The sequence below is a fragment of the Mesoplodon bidens genome (genome assembly GCF_964165515.1).
Source record: "Mesoplodon bidens genome assembly, chromosome: 7".
In the NCBI taxonomy this organism is placed as follows: Eukaryota; Metazoa; Chordata; class Mammalia; order Artiodactyla; family Ziphiidae; genus Mesoplodon; species Mesoplodon bidens.
In genome coordinates, this window is record NC_138164.1 from 65,016,141 (window position 1) to 65,042,876 (window position 26,736).

Here is a 26,736-nt window from a genome sequence, read left to right on the forward strand (position 1 = left end):
GGGCTAGGTACCAGATGAAGGAACAAGATAAAACCCCAGAAAAACAACTAAATGCGGTAGAGATAGGCAACCTTCCAGAAAAAGAATTCAGAATAATGATAGTGAAGATGATCCAGGACCTCAGAAAAAGAATGGAGGCAAAGATCGAGAAGATGCCAGAAATGTTTAACAAAGACCTAGAAGAATTAAAGAACAAACAAACAGAGATGAACAATACAATAACTGAAATGAAAAATACACTAGGAGGAATCAATAGCAGAATAACTGAGGCAGAAAAATGGATAAGTGACCTGGAAGAGAGAATGGTGGAATGAACTGCTGCAGAACAGAATAAAGAAAAAAGAACGAAAAGAAATGAAGACAGCCTAAGAGACCTTTGGGACAACATTAAACACAACAACATTCACATTATAGGGGTCCCAGAAGGAGGAGAGAGAGAAAGGACCCAAGACAATATTTGAAGAGATTATAGTCGAAAACTTCCCCAACATGGGAAAGGAAATAGCCACCCAAGTCCAGGAAGCGCAGAGAGTCCCATACAGGATAAACCCAAGGAGAAACACACCAAGACACAGAGTAATCAAATTGGCAAAAATTAAGGACAAAGAAAAATTATTGACAGCAGCAAGGGAAAAACGACAAACAATATACAAGGGAACTCCCATAAGGTTAACAGCTGATTTCTCAGCAGAAACTCTACAAGCCAAAAGGGAGTGGCATGACATATTTAAACTGATGAAAGGCAAAAACCTACAACCAAGATTACTCTACCCAGCAAGGATCTCATTCAGATTCAACGGAGAAATCAAAAGCTTTACAGACAAGCAAGAGCTAAGAGAATTCAGCACCACCAAACCAGCTCTACAACAAATGCTGAAGGAACTTCTCTAAGTGGGAAACACAACAGAAGAAAAGGAAAACAAACCCAAAACAATTAAGAAAATGGTCATAGGAACATACATATCGGTAATTACCTTAAACGTGAATGGATTAAATGCTCCAACCAAAAGACACAAGCTCGCTGAATGGATACAAAAACAAGACCTATATATATGCTGTCTAAAAGGGACCCACTTCAGACCTAGGGACACATACAGACTGAAAGTGAGGGGATGGAAAAAGATATTCCATGCAAATGGATATCAAAAGAAAGCTGGAGTAGCAATACTCATATCAGATAAAATAGACTTTAAAATAAAGAATGCAACAAGAGACAAGGAAGGGCACTAGATAATGATCAAGGGATCAATCCAAGAAGAAGATATAACAATTATAAATATATATCCACCCAACATTGGAGCACCTCAATAGGAGCACCTCACATAAGGCAACTGCTAACAGCTCTAAAAGAGGAAATCAACAGTAACACAATAATAGTGGGGGACTTTAACAGCTCACTTACACCAATGGACAGATCATCCAAACAGAAAATTAATAAGGAAACACAAGCTTTAAATGACACAATAGACCAGATAGATTTAATTGATATTTACAGGACATTCCATCCAAAAACAGCAGATTACGCTTTCTTCTGAAGTGTGCATGGAACATTCTCCAGGATAGATCACATCTTGGGTCACAAATCAAGCCTCAGTAAATTTAAGAAAATTGAAATCATATCAAGCATCTTCTCTGACCACAATGCTATGAGATTAGAAATCAATTATGGGGAAAAAAACCATAAAAAACAAAAACACATGCAGGCTAAACAACATGTTATTAAATAACCAAGGGATCACTGAAGAAATCAAAGAGGAAATAAAAAAATACCTAGAGACAAATGAAAATGAAAACACAATGATCAAAAACCTATACACTGCAGCAAAAGCAGTTCTAAGAGGGAAGTTTATAGCAACACAAGCCTACCTCAAGAAACAACAAACATCTCAAATAAACAACCTAACCTTACACCTAAAGGAACTAGAGAAAGAAGAACAAACAAAACCCAAAATTAGTAGAAGGAAAGAAATCATAAAGATCACAGCAGAAATTAATGAAATAGAAACAAAGAAAATAATAGCAAAGATCAATAAAACTAAAAGCTGGTTCTTTGAGAAGATAAACAAAATTGATTAACCATTAGCCAGACTCATCAAGAAAAAGAGGGAGAGGACTCAAATCAGTAAAATTAGAAATGAAAAAGGAGAAGTTACAACAGACACCGCAGAAATACAAAGCATCCTAAGAGACTACTACAAGCAACTCTATGCCAATAAAATGGACAACCTTGAAAAAATGGACAAATTCTTAGAAAGGTATAACCTTCCACGACTGAACCAGGAAGAAATAGAAAATATGAACAGACCAATCACAAGTAATGTAATTGAAACTGTGATTAAAAATCTTTCAACAAACAAAAGTCCAGGACCAGATGGCTTCACAAGTGAATTCTATCAAACATTTAAAGAAGAGCTACCCATCCTTCTCAAACTCTTCCAAAAAATTGCAGAGGAAGGATCACTCCCAAACTCATTCTATGAGGCCACCATCACCCTGATACCAAACCAGACAGAGATACTACAAAAAAAGAAAATTACAGACCAATATCACTCATGAATATAGATGCAAAAATCCCCAACAAAATACTAGCAAACAGAATCCAACAGCACATTAAAAGGATCATACACCATGATCAAGTGGGATTTATCCCAGGGATGCAAGGATTGTTCAATATACGCATATCAATCAATGTGATAACACCATATTAAAAATTGAAGAAGTAAAACCATATGATCATCTCAGTAGATGCAGAAAAAGCTTTCGACAAAATTCAATACCCATTTATGATAAAAACTCTCCAGAAAGTAGGCATAGAGGGAAACTACCTCAACATAAGAAAGGCCATATACAACAAACCCACAGCAAACATCATTCTCAATGGTGAAAAACTGAAAGCATTTCATCTAAGATCAGGAACAAGACAAGGATGTCCACTCTCACCACTATTATTCAACATAGTTTTGGAAGTCCTAGCCACAGCAATCAGTGAAGAAAAAGAGATAAAAGGAATACAAATTGGAAAAAAAGAAGTAAAACTGTCACTGTTTGCAGATGACATGATACTATACATAGAGAATCCTACAGATGCCACCAGAAAACTACTAGAGCTAATCAATGAACGTGGTAAAGCTGCAGGATACAAAATTAGTGCACAGAAATCTCTTGCATTCCTATACACTTATGATGAAAAACCTGAAAGAGAAATTAAAGAAACACTCCCATTTACCACTGCAACAAAAAGAACAAAATACCTAAGAGTAACCCTACCTAGGGAGACAAAAGACCTGTATGCAGAAAACGATAAGACAGTGATGAAAGAAATTAAAGATGATACAAACAGATGGAGAGATATACCATGTTCTTGGATTGGAAGAATCAATATTGTGAAAATGACTATACTACCCAAAGCAATCTACAGATTCAATGCAATCCCTATCAAATTACCAATGGCATTTTTTATAGAACTAGAACAAAAAGTCTTAAAATTTGTATGGAGACACAAAAGACCCCGAATAGCCAAAGCAGTCTTGAGGGAAAAAAACGGAGTTGGAGGAATCAGACTCCCTGACTTCAGACTAAACTACAAAGCTACAGTAATCAAGACAATATGGTACTGGCACAAAAACAGAAATATAGATCAATGGAACAGGATAGAAAGCCCAGAGATAAACCCATGCACCTATGGTCAACTAAACTATGACAAAGGAGCAAGGATATATAATGGAGAAAAGACAGTCTCTTCAATAAGTGGTGCTGGGAAAACTGGACAGCTACATGTAAAAGAATGAAATTAGAACACTCCCTAACACCATACACAAAAATAAACTCAAAATGGATTAGAAACCTTAATGTAAGACTGGACACTCTAAAACTCTTAGAGGAAAACAAAGGAAGAACACTCTTTAACATAAATCACAGCAAGATCTTTTTTGATCCGCCTCCTAGAGTAATGGAAATAAAAACAAAAATAAACAATTGGGACCTAATGAAACTTAAAAGCTTTTGCACAGCAAAGGAAACTACAAACAAGACGAAAAAACAACCCTCAGAATGGGAGAAATTATTTGCAAATGAATCAATGGACAAAGGATTAATCTCCAAAATATATAAACAACTCATGCAACTCAATATTAAAAAAACAAACAACCCAATCCAAAAATGGGCAGAAGACCTAAACAGACGTTTCTCCAAAGAAGACATACAGATGGCCAAGAAGCACATGAAAATCTGCCCAACGTCACTAATTATTAGAGAAATGCAAATCAAAACTACAATGAGGTACCACCTCACACCAGTTAGAATGGGCATCATCAGAAAATCTACAAACAACAAATGCTGGAGAGGGTGTGGAGAAAAGGGAACCCTCTTGCACTGTTGGTGGGAATCTAAATTGATACAGCCACTATGGAGAACAGTATGGAAGTTCCTTAAAAAACTAAAAATAGAATTACCATATGACCCAGCAATCCCACTACTGGGCATATACCCAGAGAAAACCATAACTCAAAAAGACACATGCACCGCAATGTTCGTTGCAGCACTATTTACAATAGCCAGGACATGGAAGCAACCTAAGTGCCCATCGATAGACGAATGGATAAAGAAGATGTGGTACATATGTACCAGGGAATATTACTCAGCCATAAAAAAGGAACGAAATTGGGTCATTTGTAGAGACGTGGATGGATCTAGAGACTGTCATATAGAGTGAAGTAAGTCAGAAAGAGAAAAACAAATACCGTATATTAACACATATATGTGGAACCTAGAAAAATGGTACAGATGAACTAGTTTGCAGGGCAGAAATAGAGACACAGATGTAGAGAACAAATGTATGGACACCAAGGGGGGAAAGTGGCGGGAGCGTAGGGGTGGTGGTGTGATGAATTGGGAGATTGGGATTGACATGTCTACACTAATATGTATAAAATCGATAACTAATAAGAACCTGTTGTAAAAAATAAATAAATAAAATTCAAAAAAAAATTGGAAATTGAAAGAGTAAAAAAAAAAAAAAAAAGAAAAAGAAATTGTCTGAGCAACACTAGGAAGCAGGAATTGTAATTCAGCCCCATTTCCCAGACCCAGAAACTGAGGATCGGAGAAGAGTGACTCCACCCAATTCACACAGGTTGGAGCTGGTACAGCAGGCACAGGGGTCCCAGTGTGTCTGCCCCAGAACTGTTGCTCTTTGCACTGCCCTGCACCATTCAACGTGGCTTCAACTTGCTTTCTTTTCCCAGAGTAGAAACTTGAGGGCCATGGTGATGGGGTGGCAGAGTTAGGACTAGAATTTGGGACTCTGACTCCCAGGCCAAGGCTGTTTTTACTACTTTGTGTCAAAGCTTTTGGGAGTATGAAAGCTATCTGGAGGCTGGGGAAAAACATCAAGCAAGGCTTTCCCTAGTGATGGCTTCTTTTTTCTCATGCTTACTAAGTCCAACAAAGCTGCAAGCTCCATTTTGGGTCCCCAGGGCCCATGAGAACAATTGAGGCAGACAGTTCACAGCGAGGTTTCATCCTTGTGATTTATCTGAAGCTAAAAGATCAACTCATATCAGGGATTATTTGATGGACACAGAGAAGGGTCTCTTCTCTATAGAATCCTAGGAGAGTAACAAAGCGCTCTCACCTGAGATTCAGGGAGGCCTTCTCCACGCCCAAATCCCTTTCATAATTAGGTGTAATTATTCTTGTCCTTTGTCCTCATCTGCACCAGAGTGAGAGTCAGTCTTTAATCCGGGAGCCATTAGAATGGCAGAATAGCAAGGTCACTTGGATTAGCAGCTAATGGATTCTCTACCCTTTGTTCTGCTGATAATGGAATGAGACAATGAAATATTACTCTGAAGCTTGAGGGAGAGAATTTACAGGGCTCAGTCTGGTGTGTTTTGCAAATTAGGTGGCAATACAGAGAGAAACCAGTTGTTATGCTTTCCTGTTCTTGGGCAGCTGCAGTAGCAGCTTCTTTCTTGTGTCATCCTCTTTCAAAGGGGTCTCCCCACCCCATGGTCTCCAAGACCCCAACCCCCCACCTGGCTTACCTTGCAGCAGTGTATAGAAGGCACCTGAGGCAGACAGGTTGGTGGTTATGGTAACATCATCCTTGCTGGATGTCTCTACCCGGACATGCACTGAGCTGTCTGTATCACTTCGGAAACTGCTCACCTGGCCAGTAGGGAAGGTCACATTGGTCAGGCGCCCAAAGCTGTCGTACCTGAAAACCAAGGGGTGGCTCTGAGTAACAGAAATATAATTGGGCCATTGCTGGAACTTGGCATGTTCTACCTTATGCCATGGTTTTGCATGTTCTGCTTTTCTTTCTGGTCAGATACATTTCCACGTCTCCTGCATCTCCTTGGATACCACTCCACCCGCTGATATTCAACTGTAGCCAAACAACTTACCTCTCTGAATCTTCCTTTCCTAATTCCGTAGAGTGGAGATGATAACCCCTGCCCTACCCACCACCCAGGATTCCTGTGAGCAAGATGTGGAAGTGCCCTGTCACTATGTCACCCACGAAGGGTGAGATGATGTTGCCCATTTGAGACGGATGACCCAGAGTCTTAGAGCTGGGTGACTCCCAGAGGCGAGCAGTCAAACTGATTGCTTGAATACTGGCTCAACCACCGCACCCCACCCCCCCGCCCCAAGAACTGTAGGTTTCTTCTGAACAGCACTGGAGATAACCCTAACCCTAATCCAGGAAGCTACAGATCCTGGGAAAAGGGGACTTTGAATTCCAACCAGGATTCTGCTGCCACACAAGCAGGCTAGACAGATGGGCTCTAGCAACCCCTTCACATCTAGGTTTCACATCTGGCACCAAGCAGCTATGTATCTGTGGCGCTCAAAACTCACAGCTTCACTCTGGTGTGGTCTTTCTGAAGCATCATAATTGAATCTTAATTCTCTTTCCCATTCTCCTGATGAGGCTAAAAGAAATACCTAAAATTATTCACCACCTACAATATGGCGTTCATTTTGTTCAGGTATGGTGCTAGTCGTGCAATGTTCATACATTCTTTCATTTAATCTTCACAACTAGTCTAAAAGGTACATATTAGCTCCTTTTTGGAGGAGGCTCAGAAAAGTGAGGTCACCTGCTCAAGGTCACACAGCTAAGTGTGATAGAGTCGAAATTCAAACTCAGCTCTGTTTGCTTCCAAGCCACCACTTGGAGCATTTCCGTACTGTCTATTTGCAAGTATCCATCACGTGTGCTCTCTTACCTGCTGCAGAGTTAATTGGGAGATAGCGGGGAGCGGGCTACTAACGTTTTGTAATTACGGGAGGCTGAAGTGTAAAAAGGTAGGTTTTAAAGAGCCTTTTTGCCCTTGCGTGTGAATGGGGAAAAAGTTCTTCACCCAGATGCCAGTATTTCTGACTTCTACTCAGGCTCAAGCTTATAGCGTGGGTTCAGCTGTATACGTCTCCCTCATGTACTCTGGGTCTCCCACTGGACTTTTTTTCCTGCTTGGCTTTTAATACTGGGGTAAAACTGTCCTCTTGGCCCCTGAGGGTTTTAACCATGGTGAAATGAAAGGCCTGAAAGTTCAATTCCATCCTTGCTCTTCTTGTGATGCCTTCGGCTGGGCCTGGTTTCCTGATGGGATGCTGGGGTCCCACAGCTTCTATGGTTTCAGGTGAGACTTGGGAGGTGAGACTAGGCAGGCCTTTGCTGAGCAATTTTCTGTTCAAGGTCAGATTTGAATGCTGCATGGATTCTGCCACCTGCCAACTCTTTCTGTCCCTGTGGCTGGTACTGATCATGGCACGCTTCACACCAAATGGTAATAGTCCCTGGTGCGGTCTGCCACAGAGGAGGTGTTGGTGAAGGTCTTTGGAATGAATTGCCTCAGTCCTTGACCTGAGACCGACTCTGGGGGAAGGGCCAGGGGGCTCTGGGAGAGTTGAATCTTTGGTGCTGAGGCCTGAGGAAGAGGAATGGAAGCCCTTTCCAAGATGGCGAGAAAAGCAGGGGTCTCGACCACATACGTCAGGCCTGAGCTTGGTGGGCCAAGGCTGTGGAGCTGTATCAGTCCTTTAGGTTCTCTTAGAGGCAGTTAAGGGGTTTGGAAACCTGTTTCCTGTCATGATGTCTCATTTTTCTTCCTTTGTACTGAATCAGGTTGTTATAAGGAAAGGTCAGCCTGGCTTAACGGAGGGTGGTGGTGTGACTTGACCTGGACTGGAGGGTGAAAGGTACAGAATGCCCCTCAGAGCCGGGTGAGGGAGTGACTCTGAGAGATTGCTGCAGGAAGGAGGGCACGTCTTGGGGTAAAGATCTGGAGTGTCTGTCTTGAGGCCTCTCTCACCTGGAGAAGCTCACAGTTCTGCTCCCTTAAACTCTGGGAGAGGCTGGTGTCCTTTTTAACCCTTCATGGCTGCTGGAAATTTGAACAGGAAGGAATTTCACAAAAATGTTTACAGTGGCTATCTCTGGGAGGTAGAATTACAGGTGATTTTAGTTGCTTATTTATATGCATTTTATATTCCCAAGATTTTTTATAATTAACATGGATTATTTTCATAATCAGAAACGTGCTGTGACAACCCAAGTAATGCCTCATAAGCATGGCCACCCTGGGGAAGAGGACTCTTAAAATTACTGGCATTTATAGGAGCATCTCATTTATAGGACAATATCAACCTCTAGGCCTGTTCAGTAAAATATTACTAGGGCATCCCAAATTTCTGAGCCCCAAATCAAGACCCTCCAAAACTGGCTCTGCCCTGGTCACCCTAACTGTATCTGTGAGTAAGCTGAGTGATGTCAGATCCCAAGTCATCTTTGACATCAACTGGAAGATCCATTCCAGTCCAACACTTTCATGGGATGAGTATGCTGTTCTAGTCTGGTTCTTTGAACAGCTGTGATCCATGTACACACTCTTTATTAATCTAATTTCCTGACCTAACTGGATACAAAAGATTTTATTGGGCTTCCCTGGTGGCGCAGTGGTTGAGAGTCCGCCTGCCGATGCAGGGGACACAGGTTCGTGCCCCGGTCCGGGAAGATCCCACATGCCGTGGAGCGGCTGGGCCCGTGAGCCATGGCCGCTGAGCCTGCTGCGTCCGCAACGGGAGAGGCCACAACAGTGAGAGGCCCGCGTACCGCAAAAAAAAAAAAAAAAAAAGATTTTATTATGCCTTGCAAGATACTTAAAATGGAGTTTTGGAGTCTTACAAATAAGACTTAATAGATTATTAATTAGGGCTCAGATGTCGGCTCGATACTATTTCTATCAAGGCCTTGCTCAAATGCCACCTCATAAAGCCCTCCCTGGTCTCCCCAGCTCTTCTTCTCCCAGTTATACTCTGGCACAGCTCTATCACAGAATGTGTCCCCTGCATTCTAAGAGCTGACGTACAACTTGTCTCTTACTTTGGCCTTGGAGTGCCTGAGTCAGGACAGGGTCGTGGAGTCAGACAGCTAGACTGGGGATCTGGATTCCACCACCCTGGAGGTCTGGCCGTTAGTTCGTCTCAGCTTCCCCAGCATGGGGACTGGTAGAGAGAAGATGGGAAGGGAATGTTGGCTGAACGAATAAACGAATGCATGGTTGGACATGTGAGGCCTCTTTCCTGCTCTGTGGGAGAAGACAGGCTGTCATTCATTCACACGCTACCCCCTGCAGGACCTGACAGAGGCTTGACACACAGTAGGTCCCCGATAAACATCTGCTGAATGCACAAATAGGGAAACAACCACCTTCACTAAACGATACTTCAGCAATCTCCGTAGGCATCTCCCCAGAGTTTTAGGCTCCAAGATAGAAAGAGGCTTTACATAAAGGCAGACAATCGTAATTATTATTGAAGGTGGCCTGTAATACATAATTAAATTGAGCCTGAAGATGATACAGTGAAAAGGCCCCATGCTTTCAAGATCTGCTTTTATTTTATATGAGATGGCCAAAAACAGTCATTTCCATTCCTCACATTTTCCATTAGAAGGACTGAATGTCTTAATTAAATGAACATCCAACAGAACAGCCAATTTATAGAATTTTCTTGTCTCTTATTCATTCATTTCAGCACTTCCTGGAGCTTGAGAAATGCCACTGGATCTCTCTGCCGCCTGATCAATACCTGTGATTATGCCATCAGAATGCTGCTGCTTCTGCCTCTGTGGGGAGGAGCTGGAGCTGCCCATCCTCTGGACCTTGACCTCTGCCCTGTGGCCCTCTTGGTGGGGCCCTTTCTCCTCCTGCTACAGAGCTGCTAAGGGAAAGGATGTTGGTACTCCCTAACAGGGTGTTGGGGACAGGTCTCTGTGTGCACTCCCTAGATTACAAGTGGCTGCCTCAAACCCTGGCCCCATGAGGGAAAACTTCTGGACAATGGCTTAGATACGTCTGTTGCAGCTTTACTTAAATTACTGGCTAATTTTCTTCCTTTCTGTTGAAGAGGAACAGAAGGAACATGTTGGTGTGGGAAGGTCCTTGGAGCCGGGTGGTCTAGGCTTTGAATCCAGGCTCTACACTTGCTAGCAATGCAACACTAGAGGGTGGGCACTCAGTTCTGTTTTTCTGCTAACCATCCAACTCCTACCACAAATGATGCTATTTCAGGTAGGTTATATAACATAACCTGGTGTGCTTCTGTTTTCTCCTCTATAAAACGAGGGTAATAATACCTGTCTCAGAGAGATATTTGAAGATCAAACACAGTAACATATTTAAATGCAAATTCCTTCCAGGGCCTGCAAGGACCCCATGAGACTGCCCTCACTAGGCTATCAACTCCCTGAAGGAGGGGAATTTGTTCAGTCACTGGTGTATCCCCAGAATTTAGGAGAGTGCCCGGCATATAGTAGATGCTCAATAATGTGAATGAGTGTTGGTTGAATGATCTGCTCTTTCCTGCCTCTTTCTGATTTCACCTTGAACCCTATTCCTTCCTACTTCCTCTGTTCCATTACATCTGCTTCTGTTCTCCAAACACACTGAGTTCAAACCAGGCTTGGGGTGCTCACACTGACTGTTCCCTTTGCTGGGAATGCTCTTCCCTCCAATCTTAGTAGGGCTAGTTCCTTTAATTACTCATGTTTTAGTTCAAAAGTTATTCCAGCAAGGCCTTCCCTGATCACCCTTTCTGATGGGTCCTCCCATCTTTATCACATTATCTTATTTTACTGTTTTCACTTATCATCTTGTTTATTTGTTTACTTGACTGTTGTCTCTCTTTTCCCACTAGAATAGAAGCTCCATGAGGACAGGGACCTTGTTTGCATTCTTAGTGCCTAAAGCAGGACCCAGCATATAAAAGGTACTCAAAACATAATTCTTGGATGAATGAATGAATAAATGAATAAATGAATAAATAAATAAATAGTAGATATTATTGTTGTTTTTTCAAGACCTGGGATGAGGATAACTAAGAACTCCATCCCTATTTCCTCTCACTTTCCATATGAGGAAGGGAAAATTCATTAATATTCATAGAGTACATTTTAGGTACTGAGCACTGTGCTCACAACCATTTTTGAAAGTGGGCATTATTACCATCATTTCACAATTGGTGAAGCTGAGGCTCAGAAAGGATAAGTAACTTGAGTAAGATCACACAGCTAACAAAGGAATATAGATTCTGTCAGGTCTGTCTGACCTTAAAGTCTGTGTTCTTTCATCAAGCTTCCCATAAAGATGGTGCCATTTCAAATCAAAGCCTTTCTGTTCAACTATGTTAAAGAAAAAATTGGGTTTGGAAATCTCAAGTTGGGTCAAGAAGACTGACAGTTTTCTCTTCAAGATGCTTTGCTTTGCTACCATTACAGTTGACTTTGCAGTGATGCTGAGCTCCATCTGAGGGTATGATGGAGATGGCCAGGTGATTGGCTGTTACTATTGCCTTTCACTGACTTTTCTTCACTCATTTTCCCAAAGCATCTTTGGAGCATGAGGAAAGAACACACATAAAAGATTCACAGAGTGGCTGTGAACTTGGCTCTCAGAAGAGGACCACTAAAGGGTATCTTCACATACACTGCAAAGCTTTCTTCTTCACACTCAATACTTCACATCTCGAGCCATTTTACTATGCGTGGCTGGTGAGGAAAATGCCACATTGCCTCTCTGATACTAAACTTTTGCTGATCAGGGACTTTTCAGTTGAAAATAAAGATTTGATTTTTACGACTTTCATCTATGACTGTTTCAAACAACACCATCACCAGCAAGAGGAAATGTCCACTGTAACCTCTGTGAATAATTAGAGTTCACAGCCCATGCACACCAACAGTTCCCTTGACCCCAGGTCACTACAAGAGATTGGCATCACTAAACCATTTGCAGCTACTCCAACACTGCAGCAGAGCCAGGCTACTTGTTGGCTTCTGCAATAAAAATTTGTCCTTCCTGCCCATTTCCCATAGAATTAAGTCCCAACAATGAATTGTAGTCTTCAGGATTTCTAAGATCTGGTCCACCCTATCACTTCAGGTCTTAGCTCTCATTGATGTTACACTTGAGGTCATGCATCTGATGGTAAGTGCTTAGGATTCAGGTAGATCTGAGATTGAACCCTGGCTCTGCCACTTATGTGTACAATGTCACAGAGCCAGTCAATGTCTGTGCTGTTTATACTCTGTTCCCTCCTCAGATCCATTCTCTGCCCTTCTCTGTGCTCAGAGGGGCTGACCCCTGCAGACTGCATCCCTGGGGCCCCTTGATGGCTTGCTTCTGGTTGGGTTCAGTCAATGGCAGGAAATGGCAAGAGACTGGAGGTCAAAAGGAGCCGAGTTTTCCCTACTCTCCATGTCCTTTGGTGCCATATTTCTAACAGTGGGTGCATCCACCCACAATTACAGCTTCTACCAGATGCCTCCTCCTTCATGGTTACAGCTCCCACTGGGCTTTAGTAAGTAACAATATCGTATTCCTTCCCTGCCTTGCCCTTCAGCCCGAGGGTTGGTAATAGTTGTTCACTGTTTTTAGTGCCTGGATGCCTCACTGTCCTTTCTTGGTTCCCTTATCCCTGCCTATACCTCTAATAACACTTCTTCATTGGAAAGATATTTTTGCTGGATATAGAATTCTAGGTTGACAGATTTCTTTTTTTCTTTCAGCATTTCTGTTTTCTAGTTTGTATGGTTTCTGATGAGAAGTCTGCTGTGATTCTTTTCTTTGCTCCTCTGTAAAAAATGCCTTTTGGGGGGCTGCTTTCAAGATTTTCTCTTTTTCTTTCAGCATTTCTGTTTTCTAGTTTGTATGGTTTCTGATGAGAAGTCTGCTGTGATTCTTTTCTTTGCTCCTCTGTAAAAAATGCCTTTTGGGGGGCTGCTTTCAAGATTTTCTCTTTTTCTTTTGTACTCAGCAGTTTGAATATGATATGCATAGATCTATGTGTGTATAGTGTGTGTGTGTGTGTTTATTCTGCTTGGTGTTTTCTGAGATTTTGGGTCTGTGGTTTGATGTCTATCATTACATACAGATAATTCTCAACCATTATTTCCTCAAATGGTTCTTCTGCCTTGTTCTTTCTCTCTTCTTCTGGAATTCCAATTACATGTATATTAGAGCAGTTGATGTTCCCCAGTTCTTGGTGCCCTTTTCTGTATTTTTTTCATTCTTTTTTTCTCTTTGTGTTTCAGTTTGGATAATTTCTATTGACCTATCTACTTTCCTCAGCTGTGTCAAGTTTACTGATAAGTCCATCAAAGGCAGTCTTCACTTCTGTAACTGTGTTTTTCATTTCTAGCATTTCCAATCAATTCTCTCTTTTAGTTTTCATTTCTCTGCTGAAATTATCCACCTCATCTTGCATGTTGTTCACCTTTTCCATTAGCACCTTTAACATAATTTTTGGTTATTTTAAATTCCTGAAAGATAGTTTCAACATCTGTGTCATATCTGAGTGTGGTTTTGATGATTACTTTGTCTATTGGGAGTGTATTGCTTTTTCTTGCCTTTTTGTATGTTCAGTTGAAAGTGTGACATCTTGTGTAACACAGTAGACACTGAGGTAGTAGATTTGGGGTATGAGTATGAGTTTCCTTCTGCTCAAACTTTAGTGAGAGAGTTTAAGTTAATTTAGTTAGGATTTGGGCTGGCTTTGAAATTTGTTACTTCTATGCTTAAGCTTAGTGCATCACAGGCTTTACATTCCTCCAGCAATACCTTGTGTTTAGGATGTGAAACTGGTTTGCCAGAGGGTTTTCTTTCAATGTGTCTATTCTATTCTCAGTTTTAGGTCCCCTATTTGTGTGGGGCCTTAGAGAGGTCTCTTTTTAGGCTCTTGTATCTCTTTCCCAGTAGTAGTCTGCTTTTCATTGTTATGTTTAGCTTTTTAGCTAGCGGTGGTGGTTGGTGAGCTTGAGAGAATTCTCTTTTGTTCTGATTAAGCCTCAATCTTATATTTACATGTGTCCCTGAGTCTCAGGAGTGTGGCCTCTTCAGTGCTCCTGCCCCTTTCAGGCTGTCAGTCTGGGCCCATTACATATTCCTGCTCTTCTTCCAGCAGTAGTTAGAAAATTTTTTTCTTCCTTCATTCAGCTGCAATGGTTTTCCATCAGTACCTAAGCAGAATAGTGTTTGTTGCCCTCCTCTCCACAGATTAAGCCTCTTATTCCATGTGGGAGATCAGGTGAGAGGGGTCTGGGTGGAGCAGGCAGAAATTTGTGCCCCTCCCTCAGCAGTTGCTGTACCCCTCCCCCAGGTCTACCACAAGGGATATTTTCTTACATCTTTCCCTAGTCTTTTCTGTGAGTACCGAGTGGGGTTTGTGGAGAAAAGTTCTAGAGGATGTGGACTCTCCCAATTTCTGCAGTCTCCAAGGGCTTCATACTCTCTTGCCAGTACACATTGAGCCTTTATAGATTCACCAAGCTGAACTTTTCCTCCCAGGGACTGGTTGCAGCTACCAGGTAAGCTAATGCTCACATCTTGTCTGTGATGTGACACTCTGTCTCTCCTTGGATTTGGCCACGTGGTTGCCCTGTGACTTCAGAGAAGGAGTTCAAGGAAAACTCATGAATTTGCCATTTGTTTGGCCCATTTTCATTGTAAGGTTGGGAACAATGCTCTTTCTAGCTCTTACATCCTCAAGCAGAAACTGGAAGCCAAGTCTCTTCATTGGAACCATTTGAACTGAATTCAATTTCCCGCTGGGAGCACTGATAGTGCTGGAGCTGCGATGTAAACCTAGTATTTTTCTCACTACAGCATATTTTTTTCTTCTCTTTATTATCCCCCTTCTCTCCTGAATGTAAATTTCATTCATAAAATAGTTATTGAGCACCTACTAGGTGGCAAGCCCCAACCTTGTACAGAGATACATTAGTTAGGGTCTCAGAGTAGTTAGCTCGAGCATAAGGATGACAGGGGCTGTCACAGGGCACCATGGGATGCCAGAGCCACTCCCCGCTACGAAACTTACTCACGCCTAACCAGCAAGACAATTTTGGAACCCGCCTCAGCTCATCAGGCCATTTTCTTAGTCACCAAATGCCATCTGCCCAGGAGCCCAAGCCTGAAATGAATGATGCCACACGCTGGAGATGAAGAAGGCATTCCAGACCCCTTTGAGTTTCCTACCAGCAGACCTGTGGGCTGAGGGAAGAAAAGTAACCTTGATTCCCCAGAATTATAAACTCTTAAGTCAAGTTGTTCTAAAGTGTGTGGTGTTTATGTTAGATGTATTAATCTGTTGAGAGGATCGATAAAGACAACTTGAAACTTGTTTCAGTAATAGCCCACGTAACAGGCAAGGCTGGGCTGATTTTTTAAAAAAGAATATTAGAGCATTTGGGTTTGGAATCCATTAAGCTGCCTCATGGAGCTAAAAGTGGGAAATTCACTGGAGCAATGTGCATTGGAAAAATCTGTCCAAATCTGTGCTGAGAATTACCATAATGATAATGATATCAGACCGTTACTTCTTGGGAGCATCATAGTTTGCAAAGTATTTTCACTTTCAGTATTTATTTAGTTTTTTGATCCCCATAACGGCCCTGAAACGGAGTAGATCAGGTGTTATTTCTGTCTGGTTGAGACTTGGGTCTGGAAGCCAGTCTGCCCCTGAATCACATGGCAAACATCCAGTGAAAATAGGTATCTGGTATCCTTGCTATGTTCACAACCTGATCTGAATCATTTTTCCTTGACCCACTCTGCATGTCTTTTTCCAGCCCGTTTTTGATATTCTCAAGGACCTAACCCCTTTCCTAGTTCATACCTTGATCCCTCAGACTTGACACTTGATTCTGCTCTTCTGGTCTGCCCTCTAATTCCTACCTACTTCAATTACAACTTTTGTCTGCTCCTTTGATTAGGTGACTCACAGCTGCTCCGAGGCCTTGGGTACCTTCCATGCCCAAACATCATCTCTGCAATTACTTGTACTGCCACTAATATTGCTTGAAATACTAATATTAATACTGCTTGAAATAATAATAACAACAGCAACAGCTATCATGTGAGTACTTATGATGAGTCAGACACTGAGTTTTCCATGTTTTATCTCATTGAAAATTTGAACCTTAGACTAGCCCTATGAAAAAGGTACTATTTTAATCCCTACCATATAGTTAAGTTGCAGAGAATTTAGGTGAACCCAGTTAGTGTAATTAAAAGAACATGGACTTGTGTTTTGGCTCTGCTATGCGCTCACTGTGTGATTTTAGACTAGTTACCTAATCTCTCTGTGCCTCAGTTTGTTCATCTGTAAAAAATGGAATTGATAATTCCTACCATCTGAGGTTGCTGTGAAGATTAAATGGAAAAGAGCCTGGCACACAGTAGGATCTCAGAAAAAAGTGACTTTCACTTTTTTCTTTTAGGGCTTTTACTTTCTACTCCTGAGTACAGCTATTAAGTGGATACTTTGGAATTCTTCATAAAACATCAAATATGGCTGTATATTTCATCAAGGAAGACAGGGAGGGAGGAACAGGATGCTTTCTGGTAGAGGTGTAGGAAATGGTTTTCAATTTCAGGGCTGGTTGAGAGTAATGGCTGCAGTGATGTGTAAGCATTCAGTTTGGGACTTGAGGGCGTGACCTTGGGAACTAATTGAGTGTACCGACTTGCTCAGACAAAGAAACCCCTGTATTGGCTAAATAACGAATAAGAGAGCTCCATTGGGCAATGGGGGGAAAATTGAATTATTTAACGTATTTCCATTTCAATTAGTTAATCAAGATAATTGCTGTTTTCCTGGATCTTTGTCTTTTCTGTGTAATTTACAAGGCCCTTGTTTGGAGAAAGGAATTCAGCCAGTGAACTCTGTATAAACTGCTGTGACTTTTTTTGTGTGTGCAAATTATATTTAAAAATCTATTACAGCTCCCTTTGCTTTGGATTCTAGGATTGTGAGAAACTGACGCCTGATCAAGCTTGAGAAGAACTTACAGTTCAAGCATCCGGGTTCATTTGGGATTAACAAACTCAGCCAAGGGGCAGCAGGGCAGAGCTGAAAGAACACGAGCTCTGGTGTCAGACCGACTTGGGTTGTGATCCCTGTTCTGCTGCGTTCTCACTACAGAACAGAGAACAAATGAGCCTCTCTGAGCCTCAGTTTCTGTTTCTGTAAAACAGATACTGTCACCCATCTTCCAGAACCGTTGTGAGGACTGAATGCAATAATGCAGTTCCTAGCCCATCAGTGACGGGCAGCAAGGCTAGCTCCTTCCCCATCTTCCACGTACTTATCTAAGGGTCGCATATTTGCCAGTCTCAGTTGTGTGGAACATGGCTAAGACCTCAAAAAGACGCCCAAAAAATCCAAGTAGAACAGATGTTACAAAGTCCATTCATTAAAATACCTCATAGAGGAACACCTTGGATATATATATTTAATTTTGGCGAGGATTATAATAAGCTGAATGTCTGGTTCTCTGACTACACCAGTTAAGAAGCCCTACCCTGGATGAAGAGAAGGGAAGTGAGCTGCTGAAGTCGGTCCCATGACTGAAACCAACAATGACACGATAGCGCCACACTGAGGGAGGAGGTGGTAAAACTGTGGATTAGGCACAGGAGCTGATGAAAGAACAGTTTTAGAATCACTTCGGGCAGGGAGGAAGGGTTCTATAGCTTCATTCCTCCACTTCCTGGAAACTATCTTCAAGTAGCAGCATCCAATGCATTGTTGTTGTTTCCTATTAATGACCCTGACTCATAAAAGAAAGATTTCATTATGTCTGTATAATGTGTTTGAGAAGGGAGGCATGTAATGCACTTCATAAACTCCATCCCAAATGGTAAAAGTGAAAGAAAATCTTTTGAAACTTAAAGATGTGGGTTTTGATTATGTGGACAATTCTTCCACATGGAACTGTTCTTTCTCCCATTGCCAAATTTCTGGACAGTGGTCATATGAAGATGCTAACACTTAACCAAGTACTGATACTTTTTTTTTTTTTTTTTTTTTTTTTGCGGTACGCGGGCCTCTCACTGTTGTGGCCTCTCCCGTTGCGGAGCACAGGCTTCGGACATGCAGGCTCAGCAGCCATGGCTCACGGGCCCAGCCACTCCGCGGCATGTGGGATCCTCCCGGACTGGGGCACGAACCCGTGTCCCCTGCATTGGCAGGCGGACTCTCAACCACGGCGCCACCAGGGAGGCCCCCAAGTACTGATACTTTTCATCTACATCACCTCCCTGTAGTATGTTGGGCAGCTACCCTCTGTTTCCATTTTACAGAGGTGGAAACTGAGGCCTAGAGAGATTAAGATCATCGTGAAGCTGGATTCAAGCCCAACTCCTCTGACTCCAAAAAGCTCACTCCTTTTCCGCTACACCATGTTCCTTCCTAGGAGTAATCATCTGGGTTATTAACATGCAGAACAGATAATAGGTCATGGTTTGCATCCCAAGTGAATTAAAAGAAAAAACATCCACAAATCAACACTTCATCAGTTCACCTCTAATCCTACAATGCATCCATGAAACAAAACCATCAAACAGCCTGGTCTTGGTACTTACTCGTAAAATGTTGTCCATCCATTTTCATTGCTTTTGGTTGCCAGAAGGCCAGAGTTGCTGTGGTACGTCATCATGGCCAACTCGTGTCCTTGTGTGGTCACGCTCTTGAGTGCACTGTTGGTGCCCATGGTCACCCAGTACACCTGGCCATCTGGGACCACCAGCCAGAGGGGCATCCCTGTAGAGTCTCTGCGGACGTTTACCATGTTGCCGTTGCTGTCTGTGATGAGAGTGATGTCGCCATCCCCAGTGTAGGTAAAGTTGTACAGGTAATCTCCTGTGGGTAGGCTCTGGGTGTACAGATGCTTGCCACTGGTATCAAACAGGTAGAGCTCCTGGTCGATTGGGGAGGACAGCTCATACATGTTCTGGGTGTTGAGGAAAGGCTTGTTCTTCCTGATAAACCGGATTCGGATATTCCCAAGGTCAGCCACATAGAGCTCCCCGTCAGCACACACAGCCAAGGAGGATGGGGTATTCAGCTTTGCATCCTTGGCATAGCCATCGTCTCCAGAGAAACAATCACAGTTGGCATCATTTTTACAGTCACAGCCACTGGGGGCCCCGGCAACCAGTGAGATCTCTCCGCTAGTGGTGACCTGCCTGATGCGGTTGATCTTCTTCTCGTCGGTCTCAGCGATATACAGGACCCCATTGTGAGAGACAGCCAAGGCAGTGGCCGACTCCAGGGTTGCGTGGATGGCCACCTTGCTCAGCAGGAAGTGGTCGATGCCGGGCACCTGGCAGTGCATGGGCCTCCCGGCGACAATGCGAACCTGGTGGTTTTCAGAGATCTGCAGGATTACGTTGTTGTCCAGGACATAGAGGGAGTTGTCCATCGGGTTGGTGGCTAAGTCTGTAGGCCACTCCAGGCGAACCTGACAATGGAGAGATAGACACTCAAATGCCTGGCGAGGTGCCCACCACGGATCATCCCATACCCCTTAGAGCCCATAACAGTGTCCCAAGTGCCAACACATGGCAGTCTTGCCTGATCCTCACAGCAGCCTGTCATCAACCATGGCTATCAGCCCCTGATCAGACAGAAAGCATGCAAGAGCCCTCACTGAGACATCTGATGGTCTATGTTAAGACTGACAAAAACACGAAGAAAGGGATAACAAATAAACAAAAAAAGCAGGCGAGGGGAGAGACTTTGGAGTCAGACAGGCCTGGGTTCAGATCCTAGTCCCCCTACTTGTGACCTTGGGCAAGTTACTTTACCTCACTGAGCCTCAATATTCACATCTGTAAAACAGGAATGACAATAGTGCAGAGAGCCTGACCCTCCATAAGGCAGCTAATGGCAGCTAATGTTGCAGAGCTGGGAGGGGAAGGCAGATGGAGTCTGGAGGCTGAAGTAGGAGTAAGAAAGATGCTTCATGAATTGTTGCTACATGCATGAAGGATGATTTCTCAATTCTTTGATTTCATGGATTAATACATGGCTAGGTGCTGGGGAGGTAAAGAGAAAGTAACACTGGCTCTTGTCTGACATAGTTCCAGACCTGTGATTCTCAAACCTGGCCATACATTCAGATTACCTGTGGTGATTTAAGAAAGTATTGGTGCTCAAATTCCACCTCTGATCAATTAAATCAGATCCCTGGGTGTGGGGCTCAGGCAGAGGCATGAAAGCTTCCTGGCTGATTCTAATGTGGGGTTGGAAATCATAACTGGATCTTTCTCCTTCAGGGGTGATCACTGGACTGGCAGTGTTGGCATCACCGGGGAGTTGTTCAGAAAAGCAGAATGGCAGGCCTCACCTGAAACCTACTGAATCCAAATCTGCATTTCAACAAAATCCCTGGGAGGCTCCTGTACACACTGAAGCTGGTGAAACCTTGCTCTCGATAATGGTTTCTAGCACCTCAGAGAAGAGGTCCACCTGGGAGAGATTAACAACATTGGCTATGGGAGTGAGGGGTTCAGAGGTCCTGGGCCCCCTGTCTGAGCCTCCTCTGAGCCGGGTCAGGAAGCGGGCAGGCAGGGGATCACAGCCGGCAGGTCTGAGGCGAGGATGCTTTGTTTCTTGCCTCGGTGGCCTTGGAGGCTGGGACGTTGGGTACGTCACCCTGGGAGGTGCTGGCACTAAGGGAAGCCCTTTGCCAACTGTGTTCCCCACGAGATCCAGCCATAGTGCGCACGGGCTGCCAGCTGCTCCCTCCAGCTGATTTTTCTACCCCACCCCTGGGGGCTCATTGCCTTAGGTTCCTGAGCCCACTGCTAGTCCTTGACGTTCAGTCCAATTTGAATGGCCTTATTTAAGCAAGTATATACCTTTGGATAAGCAATTTCTCTTTCAGAAATTCACTCTTGTACACCCCTATCTACAGAGGTGCTCATTACAGCCATTTTTTTTTTTTTTTTTTTTTTTTTTTTTTGCGGTACGCGGGCCTCTCACTGTTGTGGCCTCTCCCGTTGCGGAGCACAGGCTCCGGACGCACAGGCTCAGCAGCCATGGCTCACGGGCCCAGCCGCTCCATGGCATGTGGGATCTTCCCGGACCAGGGCACGAACCCGTGTCCCCTGCGTCGGCAGGCGGACTCTCAACCACTGCGCCACCAGGGAAGCCCACACAGTCATTTTTAATAATGGTAAAAAACTGGAACCAACCCAGATGCCCAATGACAGAGAACTGGCCAAATAAATTATAGTACATTTAGTTCATCCATAAGTTAGAATACTCTGTGTAGCAGTTCAAAGTGATGTTATAGATGAATATTTAATGACATGGGAAGACGTTTGCTATGTATTAAGTGGAAAGAACAGTCTGCAGAACTGTAAGCACAGTGTGATTCCAACTGGGGAAAAAAATACAATAAGTTAGATAAATTATGGATAGAAGGGAGATTAAAAGCTTGAGGGCTATACACCAAAATGTTAACTGTTATCTGGATGAGAGGTAGTTTTAACTTTCTTCTGTGTCATTTTAAATGTTTTGTATTTTCTGCAATGTGCACGTGGTAGTTTACTAATGTAAAAAGAAGCCCCAGGAGATAATATACATATGAAATGTGGCCACCGTCAGCTATCTGCTGCCCCTTCAGCTCAGGGCCATTCTCAGAATGGCGTAGGCCCCGGCCCAAGGCCGTTGTTCCAAGAGTCTGCTTGCCCCCTCACCCCAGCCTGGGTCCCTCTGCTCCCCAGGGCGGGGGCCCCGAGACAGCCAGCGGCCCGTCCGGAAGCCCAGAGCCCCGCCCCGCAGCCGGGCTGCCTCCCCTCGCCCTTCCCAGCGGTCTCTGGAGCACAGCATCTCCAGTGCCTTCAGCAGCATCAAGAACGCAGTTCACCTGAAAGTGACAGGGGAATTTTCAGTTTCCTAAAGCCCATTTCTTGTCAACACTGGCTGCTAAATCTTTTATGCCCTCTGGTCCTGTGGCACCTTGGGGACATACTTGCTGAGACCTCTCTGCCTGTCATTATGGTCAAAAGACACTGCGCCCTGATGGGTGGGTGGGGAAGGGGGAGGGGAGGTGCCAGGGGAGGGAGAGGGAAAGGAAGGAGGGGAGGAGGGAAGAGCGAGCCTTTCCTGCTCTCTCCTGCACACCCATGTGCACACAGGCACCTGGGAAAGAAGGCGCAGTGCCCTTGGAGTCACAGTGCCTGCATGATGATTCTGGACCAAGTACCTACGATTCTTTGATTTTACCTCCCTGTTAGCGATGATCCTGTGGAGGCTTCATTTCCCGTCACCAGAATGGAGGGATGAGAATTTGCAATTTCTGAGGTCCCTCCAGCTCCCACATTCTATCGTCCTGAGACGGAATGGAGCGCCCTCGCCCCATCCTCCAGAGCATTCTGTGCCTTTATTAAAGCCCTCTGAGCTGACTACCTTGTTGCAGAGTTATTTGCAAAACTGGATTGTCAAATGGATGAACGAATGACTGACTGGTGAATGGCATAGAGAGAGGGATTTGGGGTCAGGACAGCGCACTTCCTAGCTCAGTCCGCCAATGTCCACAGGTGGGATCTTCCTCACGTTACATAAACACTCTGAACTTCTTTCCCCATATGTAGAAGGTGGTAATAAATATTACGTAAGAGTAGTTGTGAGGATCAAACGAGACAACTCACAAGGAAATTCTTGGTAAATTATAAAGAGAATGAATATTTACAGCCTATTATTAGCTGCCAGACACTGTGCTAGGCTCTTATGAAATATTTATTACCACCTTCTACATATGGGGAAAGAAGTTCAAAGTGTTTTACATGATGTCATAAAAAAATTTCATTTCCATACCCCTGAGGGAACCTAGCACAGGGCTCTGCACTTATAACCACATTTTCTTTCACCAAGCTTCAGTTTCCTCATCTATAAAATGGGGTACGTAATACCTACCTTGACAGATTATGGTGACAGCTAAACAAGAAAAGTGAAGTCGTAACCTTTCTGTATCCCCATTTCTAACAGTGCCTGGCACATACTAACTTCTCAGGAAGTCATTTTGGACTCTAAGGACAGAGTTATACTCTGTGTCTGTGGTGGCCACAGGCTGCAGAGTTGAGCACTAATCCCCTGTTTTGAACAGGTTGCAGCATCTTCTGTTCCTTCTCTACTCTCTGCCTCCCTCTAGTTTCTCCTCCGGCCTGGTCTTTGTCTTCACCCAGAGAGTTCCTTGGTTTTCCCCTTTGCACTCTTGTGTGAGCTGTGCTCTTATCTCTCTGCCTTACCTCCCTGCTCCACAGGGCACAGTAAGGCAGCTGAGTGTTTGTGACAGAGGAAGCTCTGAGAATGAAAGACAGGCCCCCTTCCCGTACATGTGTATAAGAGTTTATGCCTGTGTGGGAGAGTTTGGTAAAAAGAATCCCATGCTTAGATTCAGAGGAGGGTGTTGAGGACCAGGGCCATAGAGATTTCAGTCCAGGATTTCTGAATTTAAGTGTGGGTTTTTCCCCCCTCCACTCTATGCCCGTTGTCTTGCAAGCCTTTGATTGGGCTGCTTGGCAGTACCTCTAGCTAAAGTTAAACAATTTTCCAATGTGTAGATTGAAAATTTTCAGCACCCTCTGCTGGCTGGTGGAGAGCCCATTTTGAGAACTGAAAATACTTGGATGCACATCTTCAGGCCGTGGCAGCTTCCTGATGGGTAAATCATGCTTGCTTACAGACTGGAGAGGGAAACTCTCAAGCCAGCAAGGGGAAGCCTGCCATACTGGAAAGACAGGTGGCAGAGAACAGATTCCACACTGGAGCAAAACGATTATATTAGCTGGTGCACACCAGCATCTGACAGGGAAGGGACACGGCTGCTGGGCCGCAGGCAGCAGCCCTGAGTTCTGGGGAAGGGGCTCTGCGACACACATCAGTAGTGGGGACAGGCATGACCAGAGAGGACTCCCAGCCGCTGCCCGCTGAGTAGAGGGAGCAGGTCTGTGGTCAGCGGCAAAGGGCCCGTGTGCAGGCTCCCCTAGAAGCGAGGGGGTTTAAAAAGCTAAGTGTGCCCACTGCTGACACCAACTCAGAATCTAATGTGATTCGAGCCTCCTTATTTCCTTGGTTTTGCTAATGTTGGCAAGATGGATGTTCACTGATTCGGCACCAGCCAGGTCCTGCTAAAGGATCCAGCAATAAGGGACACATCCCTTGTCAAGTCACTGCAGGACAAACCAGGGACATGCTGAACAGCCAGAACCTTGTGTCTTTCTTGGGTCTACACCGGGATCCTAGCACCCACCTGCTAAGGTCCAAACTCTGGTATGGTAAGGTAAGTCCTTCCCTAACTGGCCCCAAAGCATGCCTCCAGTTGCAACTCCTGGTACTTCCTTCCAAGAGCCCTATGCTCAGTGTCCAATTTTCCAATGTTCCCTGAACGTTCCAGGCCCATTAACATCTTTGTACCTTTGCACATGCTGTTTCCTTGTGTGAAATGTCTCCTTTCTTCCAACAAACTCCTATTCAACCTTCAAAACCTGGCACAAATGTCACCTCCTTTGTGAAAGCCGGACTAGAATTTCTGTTTATCGGTCACCTCCAGAGTGCAAAGCAGTGCTAGGAGCCCTGCGTACACCGTTTCACATATTCTTAAGGCAATCCTGCCAGGCCAATGCCAATTACTTCCATTTTACAGATGTGAAAAGTGAGGCTCAAAGGACCTCAGCAACGTGTCTAAAGTTACACAGCTAGTGAATGGCAAAGCTGGGATTCAATCAGTCAATCAACCAACTAATCAACCAACAAATACTGGCTGTGCTTCTGTGCATACCAGGTACCCTGGTTACAGTAGAGGAAAAGATGGACAGAATTCCTGTCCTCATGTAGCTTACAGTCTAGAAAGAGAACAGACAATGTTCAAGTATCTGTAAGTGCTTCCAAAGTGGGAATTCAGAAGGTTATGGATTTAAATTCACACTGTGTGAGGCTCTGCTGCCTTCGAGGCTTCCTGAGGCAAATTTCTTCACTGTCCCCTGAGCCTCCTTCTGTCACCCACTTGTCACCTCTGATGGTGAACTTCCAGAGCACCGTGCCGTGCCCTAACCATCTGTGTGTCCTTAGTGCTCTTCACCAAGAGTGTGCTTACAGCCTTGTGCAACAGAAAGATGAACGGCCAGCAGGTGGGGGCCGGCGAGAGGAGGAGTGTGCAGACCCAGGGCTCTAGCAGGCGAAGCTTTCTCCTTTTACCTGAGAAATATCCATGACAGAATCACAGCTCAGGGGCCGGGCTGAGGTAAGATCGTTGGAGCCCAGCAGAGTGGAGATGACCCCATTCTGATCAATGCGTCTGATCATGGTGCCGTCCACGAAGTAGATCAGCCCGGACTTGTCCACCGTGATGCCTGGGGTAGAGAAGCCAAAACAGGGAATTCAGCCTTCGAGGTGGTAACAACCCACATACTCGTGGAAACTTGCAGGTGGACAGGGCACCTCCCCTTTATGATTTGATTAGCTTCTTCCCACAACATTCATGCCCTTTCTAAGGACGAGAAGACAGCTGCCCAGAGGCTTGTACAAAGCAGAGATTAGCACCCAGGTGTTCAGATTCTCCAGCCCTCTGGTCCTTCCACCTTGCTGCCTCTGGAGATTTTTACCTATCATCTTAGCCATGCACTACAACCTGGACTCATAACTGCTGGGAGTTTGTTAAGCCCTAGAGGTAGTGGCAAGGAGGAACTTTTTCAATGTCAAAACTGTGGATTATTTAAATTAACCTACTTCTGAAGACCTGTAATTATAATAATCAAATCCCTGTTTGGCAACAATTTTTCTTTTCTTCCAAGATAATCATCCTTCACATTTTTCTAGCCTATTACTATTTTATTTTTATTTATTTATTTATTTTTGGCTGTGCCACGCGGCTTGCAGGGTCTCAGTTGCCTGACCAGGGATGGAACCGGGGCCCACTGCAGTGGAAGTGTGGAGTCCTTTCCACTGGACCTCCAGGGAGTTTGCTATTACTATTTTAGTTTCATTGGTTATTTCAGAATTATAGAGCCTAAAAAAAGAATCCTTTGGATTTGTGTAGGGAAAATTGGTGAATTTAATTTCTAAAAAAAGGCACACTGAAAGGAGAAGTCAACAGATGTATATGTATGACTGATTCACTTTGTTATAAAGCAGAAACTAATTAAAAAAATAAATAAATAAACTTAAAAAAAAAAAAAAAAAAAAAAAAAGAAAGGAGAAGTCATAATTATTATTCAACATCACTTCCTCCATTTGCTAGACCATCCCACCTGTTGACTCTCCCCGGCCAGCTGTGTGATCTCAGGCAAGTCACTGGATGTCCCTGCATTTGTTTTCTCAGCTGTGAAATGAAGGGATTGTTCTAGATCTGTATTTCTCACTTTTGGATGTGTGTGACAA

General features: G+C 44.0%; 1 protein-coding gene across 4 annotated transcripts in view; it reads right to left on the minus strand.

The window, feature by feature from the left end:
- TENM4 (teneurin transmembrane protein 4) overlaps positions 1 to 26,736 on the minus strand; it is a gene marked incomplete at its 5' end in the record, with an annotated part of 389,850 nt that overhangs the window by 20,339 nt on the left and 342,775 nt on the right. For all 4 annotated transcript variants that reach the window (XM_081239120.1, XM_081239119.1, XM_081239118.1 and 1 more), the window contains 3 exons: positions 6,045 to 6,217; positions 18,933 to 19,810; positions 25,555 to 25,709. In XM_081239120.1, the coding sequence (XP_081095246.1) occupies positions 6,045 to 6,217; positions 18,933 to 19,810; positions 25,555 to 25,709 (1,206 nt within the window). The remainder of the gene's footprint in view (positions 1 to 6,044; positions 6,218 to 18,932; positions 19,811 to 25,554; positions 25,710 to 26,736) is intronic.